At 38.4% G+C, this 25,499-nt stretch overlaps 1 protein-coding gene across 1 annotated transcript in view; it reads right to left on the reverse strand.

Annotated features, from left to right (window-relative positions):
• Window positions 1-25,499, reverse strand: part of VPS45 (vacuolar protein sorting 45 homolog) — a 56,523-nt gene that overhangs the window by 25,155 nt on the left and 5,869 nt on the right. The window contains exons 4-13 of the mRNA XM_045816700.1: window positions 22,208-22,287; window positions 21,096-21,164; window positions 20,859-20,996; window positions 20,319-20,429; window positions 17,601-17,735; window positions 17,074-17,187; window positions 16,522-16,689; window positions 7,934-8,092; window positions 7,619-7,726; window positions 6,730-6,851 (exon numbers count right to left, since the gene is read on the reverse strand). Of these exons, the coding sequence (XP_045672656.1) occupies window positions 6,730-6,851; window positions 7,619-7,726; window positions 7,934-8,092; window positions 16,522-16,689; window positions 17,074-17,187; window positions 17,601-17,735; window positions 20,319-20,429; window positions 20,859-20,996; window positions 21,096-21,164; window positions 22,208-22,287 (1,204 nt within the window). The remainder of the gene's footprint in view (window positions 1-6,729; window positions 6,852-7,618; window positions 7,727-7,933; window positions 8,093-16,521; window positions 16,690-17,073; window positions 17,188-17,600; window positions 17,736-20,318; window positions 20,430-20,858; window positions 20,997-21,095; window positions 21,165-22,207; window positions 22,288-25,499) is intronic.

Below are 25,499 nucleotides of genomic sequence, written 5' to 3' on the forward strand. Positions count from 1 at the left end.
GTTTGACATTCATTAAAGGATGTAAAGAATGAGTTCTGTGGGGAAAAAAATCCAATGTTATAAGAATGTGTCATCAAGGAGATAGAGGATATTCTACCAATAGTTTGGTTTATAGTGTAACTATCTAAGGATCAGCCTAGGTGGAAAATAGGGAAAAAAGCAGTTACAGTGCTCAGAAATAATAAAATCCTCAAAACTGAAATGAAACTATATTTTCAGAAAATGAATATTTTTTTTTACAGAAAGATTCCATGTGCAATGCTCTTTACACTGAAGGACAACTCTGGCCTGACACCCGTTATGAAGTTTATTTTGAGTCAACTAAACACTCACGAATTGCGAGGATGACTTCATTAAGAAGGGAGGGAAGCTTCTTCCCTGCCAGGGGGCAGTGACTGATGAGAGGAAACAGACAGTAACACTTCAGTTTTGAGCTCCTGATCTGATAAGTCGATTATTTAAAAAGCAACTGAACAGACTAATAAGGATCATCCTGGAAAATGAGGTTGCTTCTCCACAGTTGCCCTCTGCCTGTCACCTGCCTTGAGAGTACATCTGGCTCTTATAGGAAAGAAAGGCCAGAACTGGGGAGGAATAAGCTCAAGTGGGTTTCTGGCACAGCCAGAGAACACTATCCCTCAGTCTGATCATTTGAGGGGGCCGGAGTATGACGAGAGAGGGAAGAAAATGTCATGGATGGTAACTGCGTGTGGGCTGCCTCCATGAAAGGGCAAAGCCTGGCTACAGGGATGGGCTCTCAGAGCTTGGCTCAACTGTGTACCTAACGAATATGACTGTGTCACACTGGGTTATAAAAACATTAATACATGTTTTCCTGAGCCTCCTACCACTTATTCAAGCTGGCTTAAGGAAGAACATTGATGAAAACTATTTAAAAAATCCCTGACATTTATTCTTTTCCTTCCTTTCCCTGATTAATTATAAAAGCAGATGTTCTGATGAGGTCAACAGTAAAATATACAGCAAAACGTTTTTATGGTGGTTGCAGCTAAGTGGAATACGCAAGATCAATTCTTTGTACACATCTTCCTGTGCCCTGTGATTCACCATAGCAACCAAAAGCATTAATTAATGCAGACAGCCAACGTTAGAAAACAGCGGACAGTTCAGGCTGTATACAGATGCAAGGACATCTTCAGAACCCAACCATTTTACATCTTATTTTGTTAGAAAAATAAAATGTCTTCATATTTCTGGAAATTATTTCTTCTGTACACGGATAAGTTAAATGGAAAAATTTAAACTTTTAAAAATTGAATTTATTGGGGTGACACTGGTCAATAAAATGACATAGGTGTCAGGTGTACAGCTGTATCACACATCATCTGTACACTGCGTTGTGTGTTCACCACCCCCGGTCAGGTCTCCCTCCATCACCATTTATCCCCTATGACTCTTTTTTTTTTAAAAGATTTTATTTTTATTTATTTTTAGAGAGGGAAGGGAGGGAGAGAGAGAGAGAAACATCTATGTGCGGTTACTGGGGGCCGTGGCCTGCAACCCAGGCATGTGCCCTAACTGGGAATCGAACCTGCAGACACTTTGGTTCCCAGCCCGCGCTCAATCCACTGAGCTGCGCCAGCCAGGGCATCCCCCTATGACTCTTATGACTGGAATTCAAATTCTTGAATATATTTGAAAATTGTAAAGACTTTATGAGCACTGACCATAGGAAAAAGGGCCAATAAAAAAGGGCTGCTGCTTTTACAGAAACGAAATGAGCTACTGTAACAAGATTCTACTAAATCTGTATAAATGTGAAAAAGTATAGTACTTCTACTTGAATTAACTAATTGTGGAATGCATGACCAGATAGTTCCATTTTATTACCAAACGTTTAAGTTGCTTGTTTCTATCAGGGACAAGAAGCAATTCTGGAGTGGGAAAAGAAAATTAACCTGATAAATAGGGTATGTGGGAGACCCATCTGCAGGGGAAAGCTCAAATCCGATTTGTGGATATAGCTACACAACCAAACAGTTAACCACTAACTTCATGGCTAAGGGCTAAAACATTGCTAGAAGTGTCCTGGTTTTGCAGAATTGTGTTCTTGCCACTTCTGCTTGGATACTTTCTAATATTATAATAATAACAACACAAAGACTTAAATTATCATAAAGACGACAAAAATAACGACCCTTCTCAGTGGGGTTATCTAGAGCCCAGGCAGTGGCGCGAGCTGACAGAGGGGCAGGAGGATGCAGAACCAAAACACGGCACAGGGTTACTGGCAAACTGCAAAAATCTGAGTTTCCTGGTAACGTCAACCAAATGTATTCTCTAGTTTAAATTTTCCCACTGTAAATCTTGTCATATCAACTGTTATTGATGCCTACATAATAAATTTGACAAATATCTATTGAATAATTTGTAAAGCACTGTGTGGAATATTGTGAAAAATCCAAATTATTACCATAGTTCTTACTTCAAGATTATGATACTTAATGGGAAGGATAGAAATGTATACAACTACTATCTCAATAGCCAGAGGTAACCACTATGAACAACTTCTTGTTTCCTCTTTCAGAACTATTTACTGAATACAGAAGCATACATATGCTACATACATATGCATATATGTCTAGTCAAGCAGATTTATTTAAACACACAAAATCACATTTATGGTTATATACAGTTTTTTACACAAAAGGGGTATTATCATATCTTGCTTTTCTTACAAAGTTTTGATATTACCCCGTGAGAGTTATGCCACTTTTTAAATGAGAAGGCATAGTATTGAACTGTAATTTAGGTAACCAGTCTCTATTGATGGATATATTACTTCTTTCCATTTTTAACTATTACAAATAATGTTTCGATAAATAGCTTTGTTTATATGTGTGCATGGACAAGCACATCCATACGGCAAAGTTTTAGAGGCAGAATTGCTCAGCAGGTCTGTCCCTTCTGGTAGGCAGGGCCCGGAGGCAGGCCCCCACTCTAATCCCTAACCTCTCTCTGCCTTCTTTAAAACCTCCATTATCTTAGAAGCTCATGATGTAGCCGCACTGTTTTCTCTTGACCTCCTTTCCCGGTCACTCTCACTCCCCGGAGACTTCAGCTCTCGTTTACTGTTCTCCTTTCCACTCCTGCTCCTTTCAAGATTGTCAGCGACTTTAACATCGATGTGCATTACCCATCGCCTATCCGGCTCTCCCCACCCACACTGCTTTGTTCTTCCATCCTTCATAATCACTGTGGTTATAACAAACTTTCTTATTACAAGTAAATCTGCACTATGAAATCTCGACTTCAAGATCTGCTCTCCAACAACTACTTCAACAGATTCACTTACAGTCACACTCCTACTGCACTAATTCTTGGGCCTCATCAAGACCTCCAATACTCTTTTCACTATCCTGTTTCCTATCCTCCTCCTGTTTCATTTCCCCAAGTTTCGGTTGAATTCAACTATCAGCCTTCTCATTTAATCTAGTGCAGCTAACAGTTGCTGGAGAAAACCATGCAACTAGGCTCATGGGTTGTACTTTAAATTAATGACCACAAATTCGAAATGGGCACTCAAACTTTCCTATAAGTCCTACTTACATTCCCCTAGTAAATCTGATTTCTAACCTACAAGATGACAGTTCTGTGATGTTTTCTCCCCCCCCCCCCCCGCCCACCTTAGCTGCTAACTTGACATACTGGACTGAGAAAAACCAGACACGATGGCCCCCATGTTCTCACCATCAAAACGTAAAATGGGAAGGGTTTACAGGAACAAATATAAAGGACACATGGACAAAAACTGGGGGGGGGGGGGTGGAAATGGGAGGGAGGTGGGGACGGATGGGTGGGTGGGCTGGAATGGGAGTAAAGGACAGAAAACTGTACTTGAACAATGATTAAAATAAAATTAAAAAAAAAAAAGCTAAAAACCCCCACAAAACGTAAAATGAAAGCGGTACCTCTGCTCCTCCCAACGGAACCCCTGCTGTGCTCTGGGTCCTCTAAGACTTCACTCCCACAGCTCTTCCTTCTCCTCTGCATTGCCTATTTCTCCTTTAGGGTAATTCTCATCAGGTTACATATATGCTCTTGAGTCTCTTTCTCTTGAGCTCATAATCTCTGCCAGCTATCTTTCCATTTCTTTAACCCCTTCATGAAAAACTTCTTAAAAAGTGTTACACATCTTTTACCTCCATTTTATCTTGTATACTCTAACCCTTTCCAATTTGGTTTCCAGCTGCACTGAAGCTGGGGAAGAATAAGGCCAACAAAGACCTTCATGCTGCCAAGTCTGAGGGATTCTTCACGGTCTTCGCCTTATCCACATCTCAGAAGACTGGACTCCAGCTACCGCTTGTCCTCGCCTTCCTCCCACCTTTTTGTCTCCTCCTCAGTCTCCATTTCTGGCTCCACATCGGCTTTCGATTGCCTGGTCCTGGGCTCTCTCCTCTTCTACGCTCTCTTCCTAAGCGATCTCATCTAGCGCCATGGCTTTAAATATCACCAAAGTCTTGTTGACTCCTAATTTAGTATCTAACATTTCCCTTGGTTATCTAACAGACATCCGCAACTTAACAACAGAACTCCTGATTTTCCCCCAAGACCTGAGAGTTATTCTTGTCTTCTCTTTTAACTTTGTCCCATCAATCTACTCCATTAAATGAGTCCATTGATTCTACCTTCTCTCCCAGGCTCTTTATCCAAACCACTTCTATCTCTTACCTGGACTATTGCAGCCGCCTCCTAAGTAGTCTCCCTGCTTCTATTTTTTGCTTTCGATAACAGAGTCTCCCCACAAGGTAATCTTTTAATACGTAATTCAGTTCATGCCACTTGCATGCTTAAAGCTCTTCAATGGCTTCCTATGACTTTAAAACAAACTTCTTTACTAAGGCCTATATGTCTCTATGTGATCTAGCCCATACTTAGTGTTTAAAATTCTTATTTCCTTCTTACTCACTACACTCCAACCACACTGGGTTCTTCCTGTTCCATGAACTTGCTGGGCTCTCTCTTTCTTGAAAGCCCTTGCTCTGGTGCTCCCTCTGCTTGGGATGCTTTTTCTCATCATTGCTATGCAATCGATTCTTCCTTTTAATTCAAAACTCATCTTAACTATCACTTCCTCAGAGAGGTTCTTTCCATCTAAAGTAGACTTCTCCGCCTCGACAAAGTTACTTTGTAACTTATTACCCTATTTATTTCCTCAGTATCTCATTCAAATGATATCCTTTACTTGCTCCCTAGTTTATTCTCTGTCTCCATCATGTAAGTTCCTTGGGGACAGGTACGGGTCTTTCCTGTCACTTCTACTTCACCAGCATCTACAACAGTTCTTGATATATTGAAGGCACTCAATAAATATTTGTTATATAAAGGGATGAAGCAATTGAATGATTAACTATAAATGTATTTATGCAATAATGACAAATGCTAACAGATGCTGACAACAAATGTGCATTGAGCTTTGTTTGGAAAAATGAATCAGCCAGATTAGAAAGGTCTGCTGTCATGAACTAATCATATGCAACATACTCTTCTGGTGGTCTCTGGTGTCCCTTTAGCAATAATAGCTAAATTCTGGTTCAATGATTCTCATATAAAATTCATAAGAAAATTAATATTTGTACTTTTATCAGAGCAATCAGAAGACTATTTAATGGAGTTATGATGTTTTACAAAAGGCCTTTAAGATAGGTGAATAGCTCTGGACTGGTTTTGATTCTTCCCACTTAGCCTACATTTCTGCACCTTGATGCCAAGATCCTTAAACATTTTACTGGAATGAGTGCACTCTCTGAACTGAACTCCAGGTGTTCTGCCTCTCAACCTTGGCTTTTTAAAAAGATTTGTTCTCTGTTCTATTACCAAATTATAGAGTTTTTTAATAAAAGAAATAAAGTGAAAAAATATATAAAACAGTCATCTAGGTACCTTAAAACATTTTTCTCCTCTCAGAAATTAATTATATTTTAAAATACTATTCCTCCAAGGCTTTTAGATTATGATTAGCTGAAATTATGGAAGTTGTATACCAACGCTAAAAATTCTTACAGCAATCTATCCAATAGGACCCAGCAACATATATTAGGTTCTTTGTAACATGTGGTTCCAATAAAAGTTACACAAAAACATAATTTAAAACTAGGTAGAGTATATATTTAACATTTCATGGTGGTCTAAGTAAGTTGTTCTGGACAAGTTTTGTTTTTATTAAAACTAACAGAATACTGGATTAAAATAAAAATTAATTGCTTCCTTCAGTTAATACCCCCAAAGAAAGCCATCCTTTCCTTCTGTGTAACAAATGGCCTTTGTTAATTAGGTCTCGGTTTGTATGCTGGCCACATTTGGCAAAGTCCGGCCCTTACCTAAAATAGTAACAACCTGCTCCGGCTGGCAATCAAGCAGCAGATCTATTTTTGGCTTTAATGTTTGAAACTCCAAATGTTAGATGCCATGGAACTGAACCTTAAATGGCATAAGCAAACTGGTCTGGTACCAAAGGACAGAATGTAAGTATTTGGGTTGTTCCAAACACCTGCTTCTTTATTCCAAAAGAAGTAATGTTTCAGGTTTAGCAGGTGAATTCATATCTAAACTTGACACATGTGAAACCAAAACAGTCTTAGAACTGAAACAACAGGGGAAGGAGGAGTAGAACAATATAACCGGAGTTGTAGTCCCTCACATTACTCTAAATTTCCTATTTTCTTAGTGTTTCTGGTTTTTGTGATTAATATCTTTATATCTTACCTGTCTCTGAGTGTGCTGGGGCCTACGTAAGGATACAGGTTTTCTTTAAGCTTTCCTTTGATGAGATGGTCCAGGGTCTCATGCAGGAAAGGTTGATGCTGAGTATATACATTTTCTATTCCCTAAGACAGGGGAAAATAGTTCTTATGTCATTGTTAGGAAACTCGTAATATAATGGCTTTCCCGAAAAGGACATGTACTTGATAGAGATCACGAGATGGATTCAAATAGGAATTTTAGGAGAATTTTATGGTTAAATAATTTAAAAATTATATTCATCAATTAGAAATCTCATAATAACATTCTGTAATTTAAGTCTAGCTATATAAAGGAGTTTTAAAAATGGACTTGCTAAATCCTTTATCATGTATTCACTGACTCTCATCTTTTTTGTGAAAGTGTTATATGATAGGTAAAAAAAAAATAAAGAGAAAGAATTACATAGAAAAGGAGACTAGACACACTCAGGAAAATGGAAAAATTTCAGGTAACATAAGACAGGCTAGCAGATTAGAACTAATTTTTGATAATTTTAAGAAGATAGGTCCGTATTTTTAAAAGATCTGAAAACTTTACTTTCCTTCAAAGAAAAACTACCTAACAAATCTCAAATCATAAACAAATGGGGTAAAATAGCGATGACTAATGGAGCTGTCTTTTTACTCCTGGGTATTTCCTGGAAATATCTCGTTTTTCTCTGCTCAGCTATTTGGTCCGGTGCTGACGCTGCTCCAATATAGAATGCATTTTTAAAAAAGCTTTCAGGAGGCTGTCTGCTTTACTTTTACTAAATCAGCAGCGATCCTGGAGTTACTTTGATCATAAGCATTCACTCTCGGCCTCGGGGGTTTCAACTGCTGTTCACGCAGGACAGCACAGAGATGCCTACCTTCAGTCCTTTGAGGAACTGTTTGGTGATTGCCACAGCATCTTTAGGGCTGAAGAGGTCACTTCCCCTGACCCGTTTACCACCATATTCAACAACTGCAGACACAAGCTATAAAAAGCAGGAGAAACCACCTCTTATTGCTTAGGGATCAGGAAACTCATTTCACAAGAAAATAACTTTATTAAGGAAATGAAGATATGAGAGAACAGAATTATACATTTCCATGAATAAACAGCATGGTATCATTTGCCAGAGAAAACCTATAATAATAAAGTCGGCTCCTGTTTGGTGGGATTAATGTATACATTTGGTTACCTTTCGGTATTTCTCAGAAACACCTTTATTCCTGAGGTCCATCATCAGTCCTGGCAGGCTATTGCTGCTGTGTCGCTCATAATGTAAGGCGTAGAGCATCACCAGGCGGGCGGCATCAAACTCTGTCACTCTGGGGTTCTGCAGGAGCCTCTTCACATTCTGAAGAGAGAGAGAGAGAACTGATATTTATCTCCCCTCACTTGAGTGATGTTGTGTAAGATCTCGGATGTGATAATTATTGAATGGCAGTGATGCATTTGAGTTCATGACTAAGGTTACTACTGCTGTCAACGTACAGGGTGCAGGTTTAGCAACGCAACTACAGAAAATGAGATGCCTTTCGCCTAAGATAAGAATTAAATAAGGAGCCCTGGCTGCTGTGGCTCAATGGAATGAGCACAGGACTGTGAAGCAAAGGGTCGCTAGTTCAATTCCCAGTCAGGGCATATGTCTGGGTAGCAGGCCAGGTCCCCAGTAGGGGGCACATAAGAGGCAACCACGCAATGATCTTTCTCTCCTCTTTTTCCCTCCCTTCCCCTCTCTCTAAAAATAAATTAAAAAAATTTTTTTTAATTAAATAAGGCAATAAACCCCCAAGCTGACTGTTTTAGGACAAACATGAAGTAACCATGGATAGTTCTTTTCTTTTGTTTAATGAGACGGCCCAAGGCTTCATGTAGGAAAGGTTGTGATATCCTTGCCAAAACAAGGAACAACATATACTATTTCTACTGCTTCGATCACTACAGCACACAACAGAACTGACCAGCTGATTTGCAAAATTGTAGTTTTCTCTTAGTGACTGACTAGTGAGATGGAGACAAATTTGTAGCACTTTACAAAGGAGAACTGGGCTTAATCTCCAAGAAGCATCAGCTGCAACAAAATGTCTCAACATAATTTACAGGGATATGAATGCGTAAACAGCATGTAATCTTTAAATCAAATACTTATGATCTCAAATGGGCAGGTACTTACAGCAGAGAAAGCTAGACAAAGTCACGTTTAGGTTTTGTCAATCCTCACACTAAGAGATACATGTAGATTTATATTTATTACGTAGAACAAATTAATTCAAGCCAACAAATACTGCTTGAGCCCTTTTAAGTATAAGACACTATGCCGGGCACTGGAGGGGATGGTTACAGGGGTGAGTTACACACAGTTTCTGTCCTTAGTGAGTTCCCAGATAATGGGATGCAGGGGATAAAAAAATCATAGCTCCTTCTGCTACAAAGCGTGGGTCTTCAGCTCAATGAGATTGGTAAATATGGAAATAGTGTCAGTTTAACTCAGAAGGCATATTGGTTTATATGTAATTTTTCCAGCATGTTAATATTTCAAAGAAACCGGGGACAAGCTCCCTTAAAACATTTAATGAAATGTTTTTTCTTTAACATATTTTACCAATATGTTAAGGAAAAAAACAGCCTCTATGAAAAGTAAAAGTTTCTGAGACCTTATATTTTGAAGAATAAAACATGAGCCCCATGACTAAGGCCTCCAAGGATGGACTGACTATGTTTCTAGGTGCAAATGCCAGTGGAGATTTAACAGTGCTAGTATTTTTATTAGGGTTATTATTTTTATTGGGCTCTGCTTACAAAGTTACATAAATTTCTTTCTTTTTTTTAATTATATAGACTTCAACGGATCTGCTTATAACCCAGTTTTCTCATAACCCTTGCTTGTTTTTAGTGCATGACTTTGCAGAATGTGACGCATACAGAACACATATGTGGCATTACAGCAGAAACACATGTATGCAAAAAACAAAACAAAAATAAAAACCTGAAAATCAGTGCAACGGGGGGAAGGGGACCTAAAGTAAAGAGTGTCTGGTTGCTGAAGAATCAAGAAAAACTTCATGAAGGAGACAACATTTGCAAAATGCCCTAAAGAATGTTAGAATTAGTCTGAGAGACTGAAGGAGGAGACATTATTAATAGGAATATAGAAATCAGAGAAAGAAATGGGTAGGGTTGGAAGACTGGCAAGAGTCTGGAGGGCACCGGATTCTGAGGACATAAGAACTAACATCTATATGGCACTTTACAACTTATGAGATGCTTTCACACAGGTTACCTTCTCAGTACTTCACAGCAACCAGGTCGAGCATCTAAGAACCCTCCCAAGAGTCCCCCAGACAACTCTCAAGTAGAAAGTTCCCTGAGAAGGGTTCCTATTGCTGCTTCTCTAAGGGCAAACTTTCCACTACCATGATTCTTAAGGGATCACAAAGAAAGAAATTTCTCTTCTATAGATTTAAACCTTGCAGTGTAAGAAGTCCCTTATTTTTTTGTTTTGTTTTGTTTTGTGGTAACTTTTCCACAGGGCGGTCACTGAATAGAACCTATTTAGAACGTCAGTTGAAATGTCTCACTAGTTTTTACTACAAAATGAAATTTCAGGGTATAAATTATTATCAAGTAAAATACCCAATTTCACATGTATTTCAATTAACTTGGCCTAAGTTAAAACACCCATCCAGGATCTCTGCTGTCATTTTTCCTCCAGGTACAATGGTGCATTTTCTGCCCTTGCAGTCACTCTTCTTACCTCAAATCTACTCAATTTCTGGCTGACCTGTCTCTGTACTTTTAGACAAATCTGAGATACTGAAGTAACCACAGACCCACAAGACCGGTATGCGGATAGTCAGAGACTATTTGCAGTGATCAGGTTTTACCCTTCCTCCTTTCTAATCGCGTTCCCTTGGATTTCACTGGGCTGTTTCCCACTGAAGAACGCACTTCTACTCCTTGAGATGTGGCAGTGGTATTTCCAGTCCCTGGCTGGACTCTCAGCTCTCCCTCGAGGACCTGGCCCAGAGCTGATCTAAGATTACTTTGAGCAGACTACTTTGCTTACTTTTGAGCCCTCAGAACCCAACCCAAGGCCCAGGTAATGTTCTTGCTAGACTTATCTGCTTCATCGTGGAGAGAAGCCTGTAGGGACAAGCTGAGTTTCTTCTTCTTTTTCAGCTATACAAGTCCTTGAAGAAGTAAGGCATTTCTGTCTGCCTGGATCTCATGTTATTCTTTGACTTACTTTGGAACTACGTATTTCCCTCACGGCTACTTGGCCCATTAACTTTACTCACAGTGGCATGCATTGTAGTGAGATTCCAGGGTACTAATCAGAGAAGAGGGATGAAGGAATTGGAGAGATTTCTAATTACATAGAAGGCAGGTGCTTACTACATGGTGGCATTCATACATTGGAAATATGACTGAATTTTGTAATAAACTTGTTGATTCCCCTTTTCTTATTAAAATTTCCATATGCCTTGAGACTATCAGGAGACACACTGTCATAGTAACAGTGGCAGAGTATAGGACTAAACAAAACTATTGTTTGCTTAAGGAGACAAGATTCAAAAATCTTTCACTGAATTCTAACATTTGTGTAGGCCATATCAAGGAACAGGAAAAGCAAAAACACTGTCTTCAGAGGTCAAGTTTCAAAAAAGAGCTAATAGTCACTTAGAAGACAAAAAACAATTCTTTTCTGATATTTAGAGATACTCCCATTGTTTTAGGATGATTACTTTTATGATTTCTTCTATCAAAACTATGATGAAGCACTGCAGGAAAAAAATAATGACATAATATGATTGAAACCATTGCACAAATTATAGATGAAGGATTATAGTAAAGACTGCTCCATTTTTTGCATTAATTTAAGCTAAAGGACAGGAGCTCTACCTTTTTTCTACAATCACATCAATGTAGTAAAACAGTCAATGAATAGCATTATTCATTGAACAGATTAGAACAGCAAGATGGAATTGGCAGAAACCTTCAACATGCTGACATGGTAAACAAATGAATCTAATCTAACAATTTGAGAGAACAGTATTTGGGGACTATAAAGAGCTTGTCTAGGAAAAATGACAGAAAGTAGGCAGAGCCCAATTCCACTGACTGGTAAACAGTCAACATAAAGCTTAGCTTTGCTCTAGATCTCCTGGGCAATGCTCTTTCTGAAACACTGGTTAAACACTGGTTTAGAAAGGATCATTTTTACTCTTAATAATGAAAGTAAAATTGCCAGTTCTGTGTGTTCCAAACAATTTCCTTATGCTTTTAATGAAAAGCAAAACAAAAGAGAACCACAACAACAACAAAAACCCTTCTGAAATCAGGGAGCGATCCAAGGTTATGACTGAACTAAAAAGAGAACGTACCTGGATGCCATAAAAAAAAATAGAACGTACCATCAAATAATAATACCGATAATGGTGACAGTTAATACTTGTTGAAGGTTACAAATCAGGCACCATGAGAAGTGCTTTACATGTATTAGCTCATTGCACCCTCACAAAAACCTTTAAAGTACTATTATTTTCCCTCATTTTACAGACAAAAAGAATAAGACTTAAGTAGCTAAGAATCATCTTTAGCCCTGGCCAGTGTGGCTCTCATTGGTTGGAGCGTTGTCCCAAAACCAAAGGGTCGCAGGTTTGATTCCTGGTCAGGACACATGCCTGGGCTGCAGGTTCTTTCCTGGTCCGGTCCGGGTGCTACCATCCCGGGGCCGGGCTCGTACGGGAGGCAACCAATAGATGCTTCTCTCTTGTACTGATGTGCATCGATGTTTCCCTCTTGCATCGATGTTTCTCTCTCTCCTTTCCTCTCTCTCTAAAAGCAATGAAAAAGTGTCCTCGGGTGAGGATTAAAAAAAAATCATTTTCAAATCCAAGCCATTAAAGTGGCCCAAGCTCTTAGCCACTACTCCATTAACAGGTTGATTTGAGATCTTTTACCCAAGCCAGGAAAGAAGGACATAAAATAGGCTAGTTTCTCCTCCAAATAGAAAGTTGTGGTACGACAATGCAGGGGTGGGGTGGGGAAATGTTTGCTTTCTGAAGATGTTTCTCTCCATGGTACAGAAAAAATCTTCCTTACTAACCAAATGAGTCTTTTCTGAGGCTATGGATACATTTCAGTGGTACTACATGGCAATTTGGTTCTAGTAAAATTCTAAATCAAATTTCTGTTAGCCTGTAGAATAACTGGTTAGAAGTGGCAGCAATTTATAGGTTGGTTTTTGGCAATATATGACCTTTTCCCCCCTCCCCATGTTATAGCCACTATTCAATAAAGCAAGACCCCATCTCTACTCAAAATCCTCAACTCAGTGCTTTGTGACGTATTATCATCGAAGGTCAAGCCCAGGGGTGCTATCACCCGTCTAGGGGTCAGGTGCCGGCACCCACTCATTATCTAACAAAGTGCCCTTTGTACTCTATTTAAATCATGTTGCCAGAGAAATTCTCTATGATAGGGGAGTACAAATCAACTGCTCACTGTAAAACCCTAATACCACAGGCAAGAAAACCTTGAGAAGATAATTTAAAAATATAAAGTGGATCACAAATGGAATTCATATTTTAAAAGTACTATCTTTCTTTTAAAGTGACTCCAACATTCCCCCACCCGCCCACAGAAAAAAGATATCATGCAAGGAATTACAGTAATTTTTTCCAGCTCTTTACCATATTGTAAAGAGATACAAATAAAGATATTAAAACTGGCCAGTGATTAAATTTGGTTCTATTGCTTTAAAGGGAAAAAATGATAAAGAAAGATAAGGAAATTTAAATTTAGTTATAAGGCCAAACTTTGTTTTTATTTAGTAAGAGAAGAAAACTTGTTTTATTGAGAAAAAAAGGTTTTATACAAATATTTCTATTAGTTTATTTGTATAAACTGTCTTCAGTACTGTTGTAAAAGTAAGTTGGTCAAGTTAAATGGATTGTGACACATTTTTACAAAGGAATACTATTCGGTGATTTAAAAGACTAGTCTTTAAGGTTTGATCTCATACTATCTCTGAGGTACATGGTTAAGTGATAAAGTAAATGCAGAACTATGTGTACAGTGTGGTATCATTTGAACTTAAAAGAGAGAGAGAGACATTCAAAAGGGCTTGCACATACACAGAATAACTGTAAGGAAGCATGTGAAACTAGTAACAGACTCAGCTTTTAGTATATATCTCTTTCACCAAGAACTTATCTATTTAAGGATCAGAATTTAAGACAACTAAAAAATAATAAAGGCAGCGTGGTTTTTGTGAAGATTTCAGAGCACAGGGATAAAATTAAAAGGGATGAAAAAGATACTTTTTATAAATATAAAGCAAATGGCATCTTTATGATTTTCAAGATCATGGTGTTTTCAGAGGAAATTTTGATAAACATTAAAAAAAATTAAAAACCAACAACTATAGACACCAGTAAAGACCTTGGTATAACCAGAGCAACCACCAGTGGGTGTATTTCTTTCTTCTGGTTGTGCCATACATTTAAAAATTTATGCTTAGAGGACGGGAACGAACATTTACAAAGCATCTATCATATATGAATAATTTTACATATTCCCCTAAATCCTCAATCTAAAAGTCTGAAATCATTATCCCTGAGGCTTGGAAAAGTAAGTAATTTTCCCAAAGAGACTTCGGTATGCAGAGACAGGCTATTCACCAGGATAGCCTAGCTCCAAAGCCTTCTGGTTTTCATTTTACCACGCTGGCTTTATTTTATAAGGTAAAATCGCAGCAGGGAAAGAAAGAAACTGAATTTTAGAATATTGGGTCCTTATCAATGAGGAAATGTACTTCTTATACTAAGTGGCTTAGAAATGACTATTTCCCAAAGAACTCTTATTCCCTATTGTTGGTGATGCCACATGGTGTCATTTCTTGGGAACCTTGGAATTACCTCTGATTTGTTCTGTCTTATTGTCCTTACTCCAATCTGTCACTAAATTGTTGTCTTCTCCCTTGAAATGCCTCTTGTATGTTCCCTTACTGTACATTTTTTACTACTCTTGCTATGAAACTACTAGCCTTTCTGACTTCAGTTTTTCATGGCCAAAGTATCTCAATTAGATTAAATTTCCAAAAATACTGCTTTCAACATAATCAACTTTCTACATAAGACTTTACACTGGACCTCTTTGCCTTTCTCTGTAAGTACAAATACCTCTTCAAGCTTCTTCTTAAACGGTTCCTGCTTACGTTATCTCCTTATTCTCTCCCACACCCATTCTCAACAAGCCAGACTGGTGCTATTTTCTGCGTACTCCTGAGTCTTTGCTTTTGCTGCTGTGCCTGACTGAAACCCGCCCCCAGACTCTGCTGTTCTTTATGATTTACCTTAGTGGCACCTTCTATGAGAAACCATTCCTAACAACCTCCAATCTTATAGTATCATAGTACCACGACTGTGGTTTAATTAAACATTACGTTAAAACACTATTTAACTGTTTCTTGTGCTTCAGTCTTGTCCCTTTAACTAGACTGTAAATTTCTTGAGGCCACAGCCTGATTATGTCACTTTTCTTCTAAAATTCTCTATTGGCTCTCATCATTGTTTTTCATCCTCACCCAAGGACATGCTTATTGATTTTAGAGATAGGGGATGGGAGGGAGAGAGAGGGGGAGAGAATCACTGATGTGAGAGTGAAACATCAATCAGTTGCCTCCCATATGTGCCAACTAGGGACTGAGCCCACAGCCTAGACTGGTGCCCTGACCAGGAAGTGAACCGGTGACCTTTTGGTTTACAGGATGACGCTCCATCCAACCAAGCCACACTAACCAGGGCTGGCTCCCATCATTTTAAGATTAAAGCCCAACATCCTTTCAAAGCCATAACCTGGCCCCTATATGTCTTTTTGGCTTGTCTAAGACCACTTCTCACCTTGTAGCCTGCCATAGCTACACTGAATTATTCTCTGTTCCCTTATTTACTTATTTATTTTTTACACCTCCAAATCTGCATTCTCTCTGCTGAGAATCTCCCCCCTTTTCTCTGGCTGGTGCACTCCCCCTACTTATTTACTTGTCTAAAACCACACCTAGTGTCATCTTCTCTAAGCAGCTCTAAGAAGCCTCAACCTTAGGGAAAACTGTTGTCCTTTCTAAGTGTTTCCATATCCCTTTGGAAATACCTCTAGAACAGCACTCATTGCACGGCATTATAAACCCTGGTTTGGATTTCTTCACGTGAGCTCTCTGAGAGAAAGCGTGGTGTCCTGTTGATCTCTGTGCATCTAGATGCTCACAGTACCACACACACACAGGGGGCATTCACATGTTTGTGGAATGAAAAACTGATGTTCAGCAATAAAAAAACTTAGATATTGTATTTTAATATATATTTTATCTTTTAAAATATTCCTAACAACCTGTGAGATAACTACCATTATACCTATTTTTCAAATGAGGAAATTAGTTCAGAGATTAAGCCAACAGCTCCAGGTCACAAAGCAAGCAAGTGGCAAACCAAACACAAAATTCCCCATCTTCTGATTTTAGTCTAGTATTCTTTCTAGTAGACCAGGTTGCCCTCCTAAATACTCCATTAATTGCCTTAACCCTTAGGGACTGTACATTATTAATCTGCAGCCCTTACCATGTATTTGTCTTAATATTAAATTGTGTTTTTGTCTCAACCCCTTGTTAGACTTTAAGTTCCATATCAGTGAAGAAGGATTACTTGCCATTGTAGCTCTTGCTCTGACTGGCACAGTGCCTGACATGTAGTAGATGCGCATCAAATTGGACTGAATAGATACCTGCAGAGCGCTAGAATGGTCATTTTGACAGGCCAGTTCTTGCTCAACCTCTGACACTTCCAGCAGGTTCCGCTCACCGACCAACCGAGACAGCTCTCCGACCACCGTCACGTGCTTTGATACGGTCCCAGACATCTTCTTGAACTGTGGGTAATTCTCAACAAAGGCCTGCCATGGGGAAAACATCAGTTGGGGGTCCTGTTATTTCTTGACCAAGGAGAGGCATGTATGAAGGGAAAAAGCAGGGACTGTTCTGCTCAGAAAAGGGCACCTACAGTGCTCAGCCCCATGGCATTTGCTGAATTACTCTGCAAGAGGGGAACGGGTAGACTGAGCCCTTTAATGATCCAGATGTGACTGAAGAGCGGGAAAGGAGCTTAGGGCTTATTGTGAAGTTTTCACTATGCTTTTCCTAAAGAGAAATATTATAGAAAATACCTCAAATCAAACAAAATGAATTCAGGTAGAAATCCGAACAGACCAGAAATATTGCTTACATATAAATAGCTCCAAAACTTGTATGTTAGTCATCCACGCACACGTTCAATTTACCTTCATGTCTGCTATGGATTCTAGTTTCTGCTGTTCTTTGGGTTTCCTCTTCTGAAAGTCTTCCATGAGATTCTTTATATTGCTACCAATCTCAGCAAAATTCAGGTACATATTCTGTGAAAAAGAAAGTTGGAAACACAGTTCTCTCAACTGGTGGACTCTTACACAATGTAACCGAAGAGGAAAAGAATTCTGAATACAGTCAGAATGAAAGGGCAAGAAAATTCCACTATAATTACCAAATCTGGACATGGGTCAGGATACTGGTAATGAATACCATTATTATTCTCACAAAGGGCTACAGAAGGGAGGGAAGTAAGTAAGTTGGGTTCTAATTTTAGAGTATGTGATTCCTACGAAAAAAGTGTTGTTAGAGCAGGTCAGAATCCAAACCTTCTGCCTTTCCTTGAGATGCAGTTGATCCACATGATACTGCTACCATCCTTCCATGTGAATTCTCACAAGTCAGTGTTGACCTTCTTACATAAAAACAGCTAAACTCAATTAAAAAAATTGAAAGCACTTACATTAGCGTAGAATTCATCGTTTTCGGCAGATAGGACCACCTCTCTTAAGTCTTTACTGATCCCTGGCACTCTGGAGAGATCAATCCGATTGTTGTTTATGCCAAGTAGTTCATGGACCATGGCCTGGTATGTCCACTGAATAAAGAATTATGACAAAAATTTTGGTAACTGACAAAACATGGAAATAGTAAATTTTCAGAAAACCAAAAACTAGTAACATTCTTAGTAACTAGCCTTCTTTATACAGAGGTTCTCTATTTAGTTCAATTTTTATTAATACTTTGTGTTATACTAAGCATTAAGATTGTCATCTTAATTGGTTAAACATCCAAAAGTCAAAATATGTTTATATTTCACACTTTTGGAAGGGCAGTAGGATCAATATTCCTGATAAGAAGAAAACAAATTAGATCTATCATTAGCTCCAGTTTTGGCCAGTGAATTAAGAGTATATTTTTGGCTTCGCGCATAGGGCTATATTGGTACTGCAGTTACAAGCTGTACCATTTCCTGTACGCTTCTGTGGTTTTCTGCAGCATGAGAAGTGTGTTCTTGCAGATCTCAGTGGAGCTATATTTAACCTGGGAACACTAATATTATCAGAAAAAGCCTTGTGAGTTGATGAAAACACATACTCAGAAGCTTTATATTTTTACTTAATATGAATTGTGAAGAAGGACTGGTTTCCAGTCTTACTAATGTGAACTTATTTGGCAAAACTGGAAAGGACAAACCCCAAATTTTGCCTTCCCACCATTTATGGAGAATGGTTACTTTTAATCATAGGCCCATTGGACAAAACTAAGTATTTTCCAGCAGATTACCTAGAATCTGGTGCTAGAAATATTTGTGTATGTATACTTCATCTTTAAAAAAATATACATTTATTAAGAAATGATTTGAGGTATAAAAGATGTTTTATTTCCTAAAATACTTTCCAAATGAATCCTGGAAATAGCAAGTTTCATTAGGGGATTTAAAAGAAGCACAACAAAATGTTTTATGCCTCCACAGACAGCATGCTGTGCGTGCTTCTGCCATCAGCACTTTCTCTATAATTAAATTATCTGTTTGCTTCTCTCCCCATTGGACCATGAGCTCCTTGAGAGCAGAGACTGCATCTTTTAACCTTTTATCTCCAGGACTTATCACATTATCTGGCATGTGAAATTTGAATGAATGGTTGCTTTTCTTTGGGAAACAGAAGTATAGGCAATCATTTGTCTTTCTAATTTTTTAATATTATCAAAATTTCTTTAGTGAGTAAATATTACTTTGAATTTTAGAAATATAAGCTTATTGTACCATAGAGAAGTTACATTCCACAGCCACAGATTTTCCCAGCACTAACATTATTATAAGCTGGGAAGGAACTGAAATGCAGACTGTGCCTTTCCCTACCAATTTAAAGTCAATACTAATAAAGCTCTGTGCCTGTACTTGCAGAAGAAGAAACCTGGAAGCCCTGGCTGGGTAGCTCAGTTGGTCAAAGCATCATCCCAATATGCCAAGGTTTCATGTTTGATCCCCAATCAGGGCACATACAAGAATCAACCAATGAAATGCATAAATAACTAGAATAACAAATTAATGTTTTTTTTCTCTAAAAGCAGTAAAATAAAAACAAAAGAACAAACAATGGTAAGACACAGTCTGCTTGAAGGACTGTGTAACCTAGGCAGTTGGAAACAAAGGTTTACCATGGCAAGTGCAGCATGATACCTAAGAAAGACACAAAGTTCCCTGGTACTTTTAGGAAAAAGAACATGCCTAATGAAAAGAAAAATGGCTTCAACCTGTTCTAAGAGTGATTTTAAGGTAGAATTTTGATAGGTGGATTGGGAAGAGAAGGTATTCCAAATGTTCCCGGGTTTAGACAGAGGTTATAACATGAATAAAATGATGGCAGGAAACCATGTGCCGTATCTGCACCGCTGTGAGCTGCAGGTGTTATGCAAGGTTGGGCCCATGCTGTGAAGGCTCTTGAATGCCAAGATCAGGAGTCTGTGCTTAGCTCAGTAGGCAAATGGGAACCAATGAAGGTCTTTTTTTAAAATCCTCACCCAAGGACATGTTTATTAATTTTTTAGAGAGAGGAAGTGGGGTGGGGAAGAGAGAGAGAGAGAGGGAGAGAAACATCAATCCACTGGTTGCCTCCCATGTGTACCCTGACAAGGGAATGAACCTGCAACCATTTGGTGTACAAGGCAATGCTCCAACCAACTGAGCCACTTGGCCAGGGCCAATGAAGATTTTTAAGCCAGGAGTAATCAGGATCAGAACAGTGCTTTGGAAAAATTAATGTAACAACATTGTGTTTGTTAAATATATTAGAGTGAGAAGGAATGAAAAGTAGGGATGAAGTAGATGACTGTTTCAGCATTCCCATGAGTGATTAGGGTCTACAACAAGGTAACAGCAGTAGAATGGAAAAGAACAGACACTGTTAAAGTAGAGTCTACAGAACCTAGAAGTTGCCCTGATTAGGTGTGGGAATGGCAGTAGAGAGGTACAGGAAGGATGAAGCAAAGAAAGAGTCAAAGATTACTGTGGCTGGAAGTATAGTGATACTAAAGTACCAGGAAATACAAGGCAAAAACAAGAATAACTGAAAACAAGGAGGCAAATAAATGGATCACGCTGTTCATTTCCACATCTGCATTTTGATGAATAGCACTTGAAATCATCCTTCTGTTATGCTAACAAAGGGTTCTGCACCTGGTTTAGCAATGGGGTGATGGCATCATCGCAGCGATCTAAAATAAGTAGCAATGGAGGAACCTCAGTCCGCCGGAATTCAAACAGTTCATATTCTTTAGTTATCACTTGCTGTGGGTGAGAGAGAAAGGTGGTTTGGTCAACCAATTAGTTGCAAATAGAGATGATATAAACAGGAAATTAATATATACAAATCATATTTAACAAAAGTTCTTTGCACCTTCATAGACCTTCCATAAAAGGATTCAAAAGTTTAGTAGCATTCTGTTTAAGAGGATAGCATTTGGAAGTATTTTACAAGTGGTTTGATTGGATCAAAAGAAGTTAAATAGCTTGGAAATGTTTCTTGGGTTAAATGTAAAAATTTTAACTTTAATTTGTTGCTTTTGGTTTTGAATTATGAAGACCTACCTCTTTGCCAGTAAACCTAACACATCATCTCCTTGGTTGTTGATAAAATATTCCTTTAGTTTCTGAAATGTGATAAGGAAGTGAATGACCTTGATGTTTTGGGACGAGTGATGGTAGGGAAGGCTGTACCTTAACACATTCTGCAAGCCTCTTTGCTGCCTCTGATGAAAGCTGGTAACGAATCATGGGACATTTCTTCAGGGACAAAAGGACAGCTGTCAGTCCTTGAGTTGTTCTGGATAGCTGGGCTGGATCCCAATTTCGACCCTTTTAAATATTCAGAGAAAATATTTAAACTTTTTCTTGCTTGCTGAATTCACTCTCACCTGATAAATAAACTTAAAAAAAAATTCTTTCCTTCCATACCTGGCAGCAACCCAAAATATTGAGGGAAAACAAATGTGGATTCACAGCAATGTAATCCCCGTAAAATTCCTGCAAGCAAAGCACCAAGATCGGTTAGTCACTCCGTAAACTGCAACTGTATCATGCATAGTGTTTTCATATGCGCTGTGATACTACGTGATGTGGTCCAATTTGAGGACATGCAAATGTGAAAGATACAAAAATTGATCAATGAACAAAAGCCAATGTGGGGAATTAATAAAATAATTATAAAACAGTAGCACCAATAATAAATCTTAAAAACACATAAAACAAAAATTGTGGAAGTATACATACCATGTTTCTGGAGACCTCTATGCACACTTATCAATTAGTGAAAAAGAAAACACTGCTATGGGATATACAATGTTCTATTCAAGTGCCAAAGAACTTTGCTTTTCAGTACACTCTCATGAGGGAGAATATAGTTCAAAACAGGTCATTCTTTCTTATTCATTTTCATCTAGAACATCCTTCTGAATAGCCAGCACTTGTTTATTTGCAGTCCTGAAGACAATATTCTTCAGTTGGGTGATAAACATATTCAAAAGTTTGTGATAAATGTATTCAAGAACACTAATCTGTTTAAGAAGGAAGGGGTAACATGATATGTTCTAATGTGATGTATTATATAGCATGCAGAATAAATGTTTAGGAGTTTCCAAGTTTTAACCTAATGACAATATTTGCTTATTATTCCCCAAGCAAGATAACCACAAACAGAACTTTAAAAAACCTCATTCACATGCTTTACTTTCTATTCTCTCCCAATCAGACATAGTTCTATAGATGAACATTCTTACAGGGCAGCTCATAAGGCTATCACAGGACATACCCGACTCTGTCCCCAACCCGGTGAAACTCTTCCTACCAGTCTAGTAGGATCCAATACCAGGCCAGTCTCCTTATTCCCACTGACACCTTTAATTCTGTCCCCACCCAGTTTGATGTCTCTTCCAAACTTTCTAAATATGAGTATAGTCTGGTGCAGTGCACACTTATCGTGTCTGATGAACAGCACCTTCCCGATTTTTAGACTCAAATCTTTAAAAAGGGCCAATATAAGAAACGAGTTACAGGACCAAGATGTTTACCTGAACCTCAGCCACAACTTCCTGTTCATCAGCTTCAGCTAATGACTTCACATCACTCTTGCTGATCACATTACTGAAATCTGAAACAGACATATGAGTTGTTGTTGACTAAAAGGAGATCATCTTTGCTGCAATCAGACATAAGTTGGCCTGGCGGTTAAAGCCTAATGACTAAGGGGAGTTTAGTATACACTGTAGTATATGTCAGAGTTGAACACCTTCAAACTGGAAGGAGTAGCACAAGTATGTTTAAATCCATAAATTCATAATAATACTTTTTATAAAAGGACCACCACTGTACATATTGAAGGATTCTAATCAAATCTTATGCTGAAAATAGCAAAGGGAAAGAAGTAAGCTTTTATCCTTTTATACACAAACTGTACTACCAGACAAGCAAATAGTAGGTGAAAGGAAATTTCTCTTTATAGAACCATCCCAGCTAAAAAAATAAAGAAGGAATGATAATGATAGGATTAAAATACCATTTTTTTCAACCCCTAATGAATTGGCGGAAGGACCTAGGCATCGAGCATCAACCGCAGCTAACGTCACAATAAGAGATGGCCAACAGAAGCACACCACACTACTGATGAAGTATTCTGCCAAAAAGAAATCAAACCTGAATCTAATTAGGCCTCTGTATCCAGGTACCAACTTACAGAAACTGAAAGACAGGAGAACATTTTAAACTGCAAAGAACATGTTAAAATACCTCACGGGGATGCAATTGGTGAGATCCAGGCTGTAGGAAACTTTAACAGAACAATGTGGTTTCTTCAACAAATAAATTGCACAGAAGAGATAACCAAGAGAAGAAAATAAAAGGTTAAACAACACATCAACCAATAGTAATGTGTGGACCTTACTATGATCCCGATTAAAACAAACTGTGGAAAAAAACCCCCAAAAGACATGAGAGAATTTGAACACTGAATGAGTATTTTAAAATAGGAATTATTTTTTCTGATTTGGGTATGATAATAGTATTTTTAAAAATGAGTCCTTATCTTTTAGAGATGCATACTGAAGTACTATGGGTAAAATCATGTGATATCTTAGATATCCTTCAAAATAACATTGGTGGGGGAGTAGGTGGCAGTATGGCTAAAACAAGTTTGGCCATAGTACAGTAATTGTTGAAACTGGGTGATGGGTACATTGGAATTTGTTATACTATTCTGTCTACTTTTATATAATCTTTGAAAGGTGCATATAATACTCAGCAGGTATAAAAATATAAAAAAATAAAATTATGAAAAAAATGATATGAGTCCTGACTGGGTGGCTCAATTGGTTCGAGTGTCATCCCCTAACACCAAAAAGTTGTGGGTTTGATCCCCAGTTGGGGTGCTGGGGCACATATGGGAGGCAACCGACTGATGTTTCTCTCATATTTATGTTTCTCTCTCTCACTTCTCCTCTAAAATCAATAGTAAAACATGCACCCTTGGGTGAGGATTCAAAAAAATGATATGAGCAGAAGGCAAGTTTAGTACTAAAATAAACTGTGCTGAAAGTTTGTATTGTAATAAATAAAATTACTATATACAATCACATTTTAGTTTATTTTAATCCAAATAACTAAATAAAATTGTGAAATTGATTGATCCACCCACGAAATTTCAACTCTATTTTTCATAGGCTTTAGTGTGAACTACATTGTGTGTGTGTGTGTGTGTGTGTACATATATATACACACGTTTTCCTTCTACATCATAGTTATAGCTCATATCAAACAATCTTTAGAACCAGAAAAGAAAATATTATTCATTATTATTTTTTGAATTTTAAAAAATATATTTTATTGATTATGCTATTACAGTTGTCCCATTTCCCCCCCTTTATTCCCCACCATCCTGAACACCTCCTCCTACCTGCATTCGAACCCCTTTAGTTCATGTCCATGGGTTGTACATATAAGTTCCTTGGCTTCTATATTTCCTATACTATTCTTAGCCTCCCCTGTCTATTTTCCACCATTTATGCTACTTATTCGCTGTACCTTTTACCCTTTCCACTTCCCTGCTGATAACCCTCCATGTGATCTCCATTTCTGTTCCTGTTTTAGTTGTTTGCATTTTTTTTTTTTTTAGGTTTGGTTGTTGATAGTTGTGAGTTTGTTGTCATTTTATTGTTCATATTTTTTATTTTCTTTTTCTTAGATAAGTCCCTTTAACATTTCATATAGTAAGGGCTTGGTGATGACGAACTCCTTTAACTTGACCTTATCTGGAAAGCACTTTATCTGCCCTTCCATTCTAAATGAAAGCTTTGCTGAATAGAGTAATCTTGGATGTAGGTCCTTGCTTTTCATGACTTGGAATACTTCTTTCCAGGCCCTTCCTGCATGCAAGGTTTCTTTTGAGAAATCAGCTGATAGCCTTATGGGAACTCCTTTGTAGGTAACTGTCTCTTTTTCTCTTGCTGCTTTTAAGGTTCTCTCCTTATCTTTAATCTTGGCTAATGTAATTATGATGTGCCTTGGTGTGTTCCTCCTTGGGACCAATTTCTTTGGGACTCTCTGAGCTTCCTGGACTTCCTGGAAGTCTTATTTCCTTTGCCAGATTGGGGAAGTTCTCCTTCATTATGTTTTCAAATGAGTTTTCAATTTGTTGCTCTTCCTCTTCTCCTTCTGGCATCCCTACATTCAGATATTGAAACATTTAGAGTTGTCCTGGAGGTTCCTAAGCCTCTCCTCATATTTTTGAATTCTTGTTTCTTCATTCTGTTCTTGTTGACTCTTTATTTCTTCCTTCTGGTCCAAACCATTGATTTGAGTCCTGGTTTCCTTCCCTTCACTATTGGTTCCCTGTACATTTTCCTTTATTTTTATTTTCAGAGCCTTCACGTTTCCCTCTATTTTGCGACCATATTCAACCAATTCTGTGAGCATCCTGATTACCAGTGCATCTGATAGGTTGGCCATCTCTTCATTACTTAGTTGTATTTGTTCTGGAGCTTTGATCTGTTCTTTCATTTGGGCCATTTTTTTTGTTTTGGCGTGCCTGTTAGGTAGTTGGGGCAGAGCCTCGGGTATTCTGCAGGGTGGGGCAACCTACGTTGCGGCGCCGCTGTATGTGGGGCAGGGGTCAGAGCGGGATCTGTGCCACCTGCTCTGCTCTCTGCTGGTTTTCAGTCACTCCTGCCGCTACCCACAAGCAAATTGGCCCCTTCTGGTGCTGATTCCCAGATGGGTGGGATTGTATACATTCTAGGACCCTGTGGGTCTCTCCAGTGAATTCTCCTGTGAGGCTGGGAGTTTCTCTCACCATGGCAACCCCTACAGGCG

The sequence above is a fragment of the Phyllostomus hastatus genome, unplaced genomic scaffold, assembly GCF_019186645.2.
Source record: "Phyllostomus hastatus isolate PE091 unplaced genomic scaffold, TTU_PhHast_1.1 phas_scaffold_216, whole genome shotgun sequence".
NCBI lineage: Eukaryota > Metazoa > Chordata > Mammalia > Chiroptera > Phyllostomidae > Phyllostomus > Phyllostomus hastatus.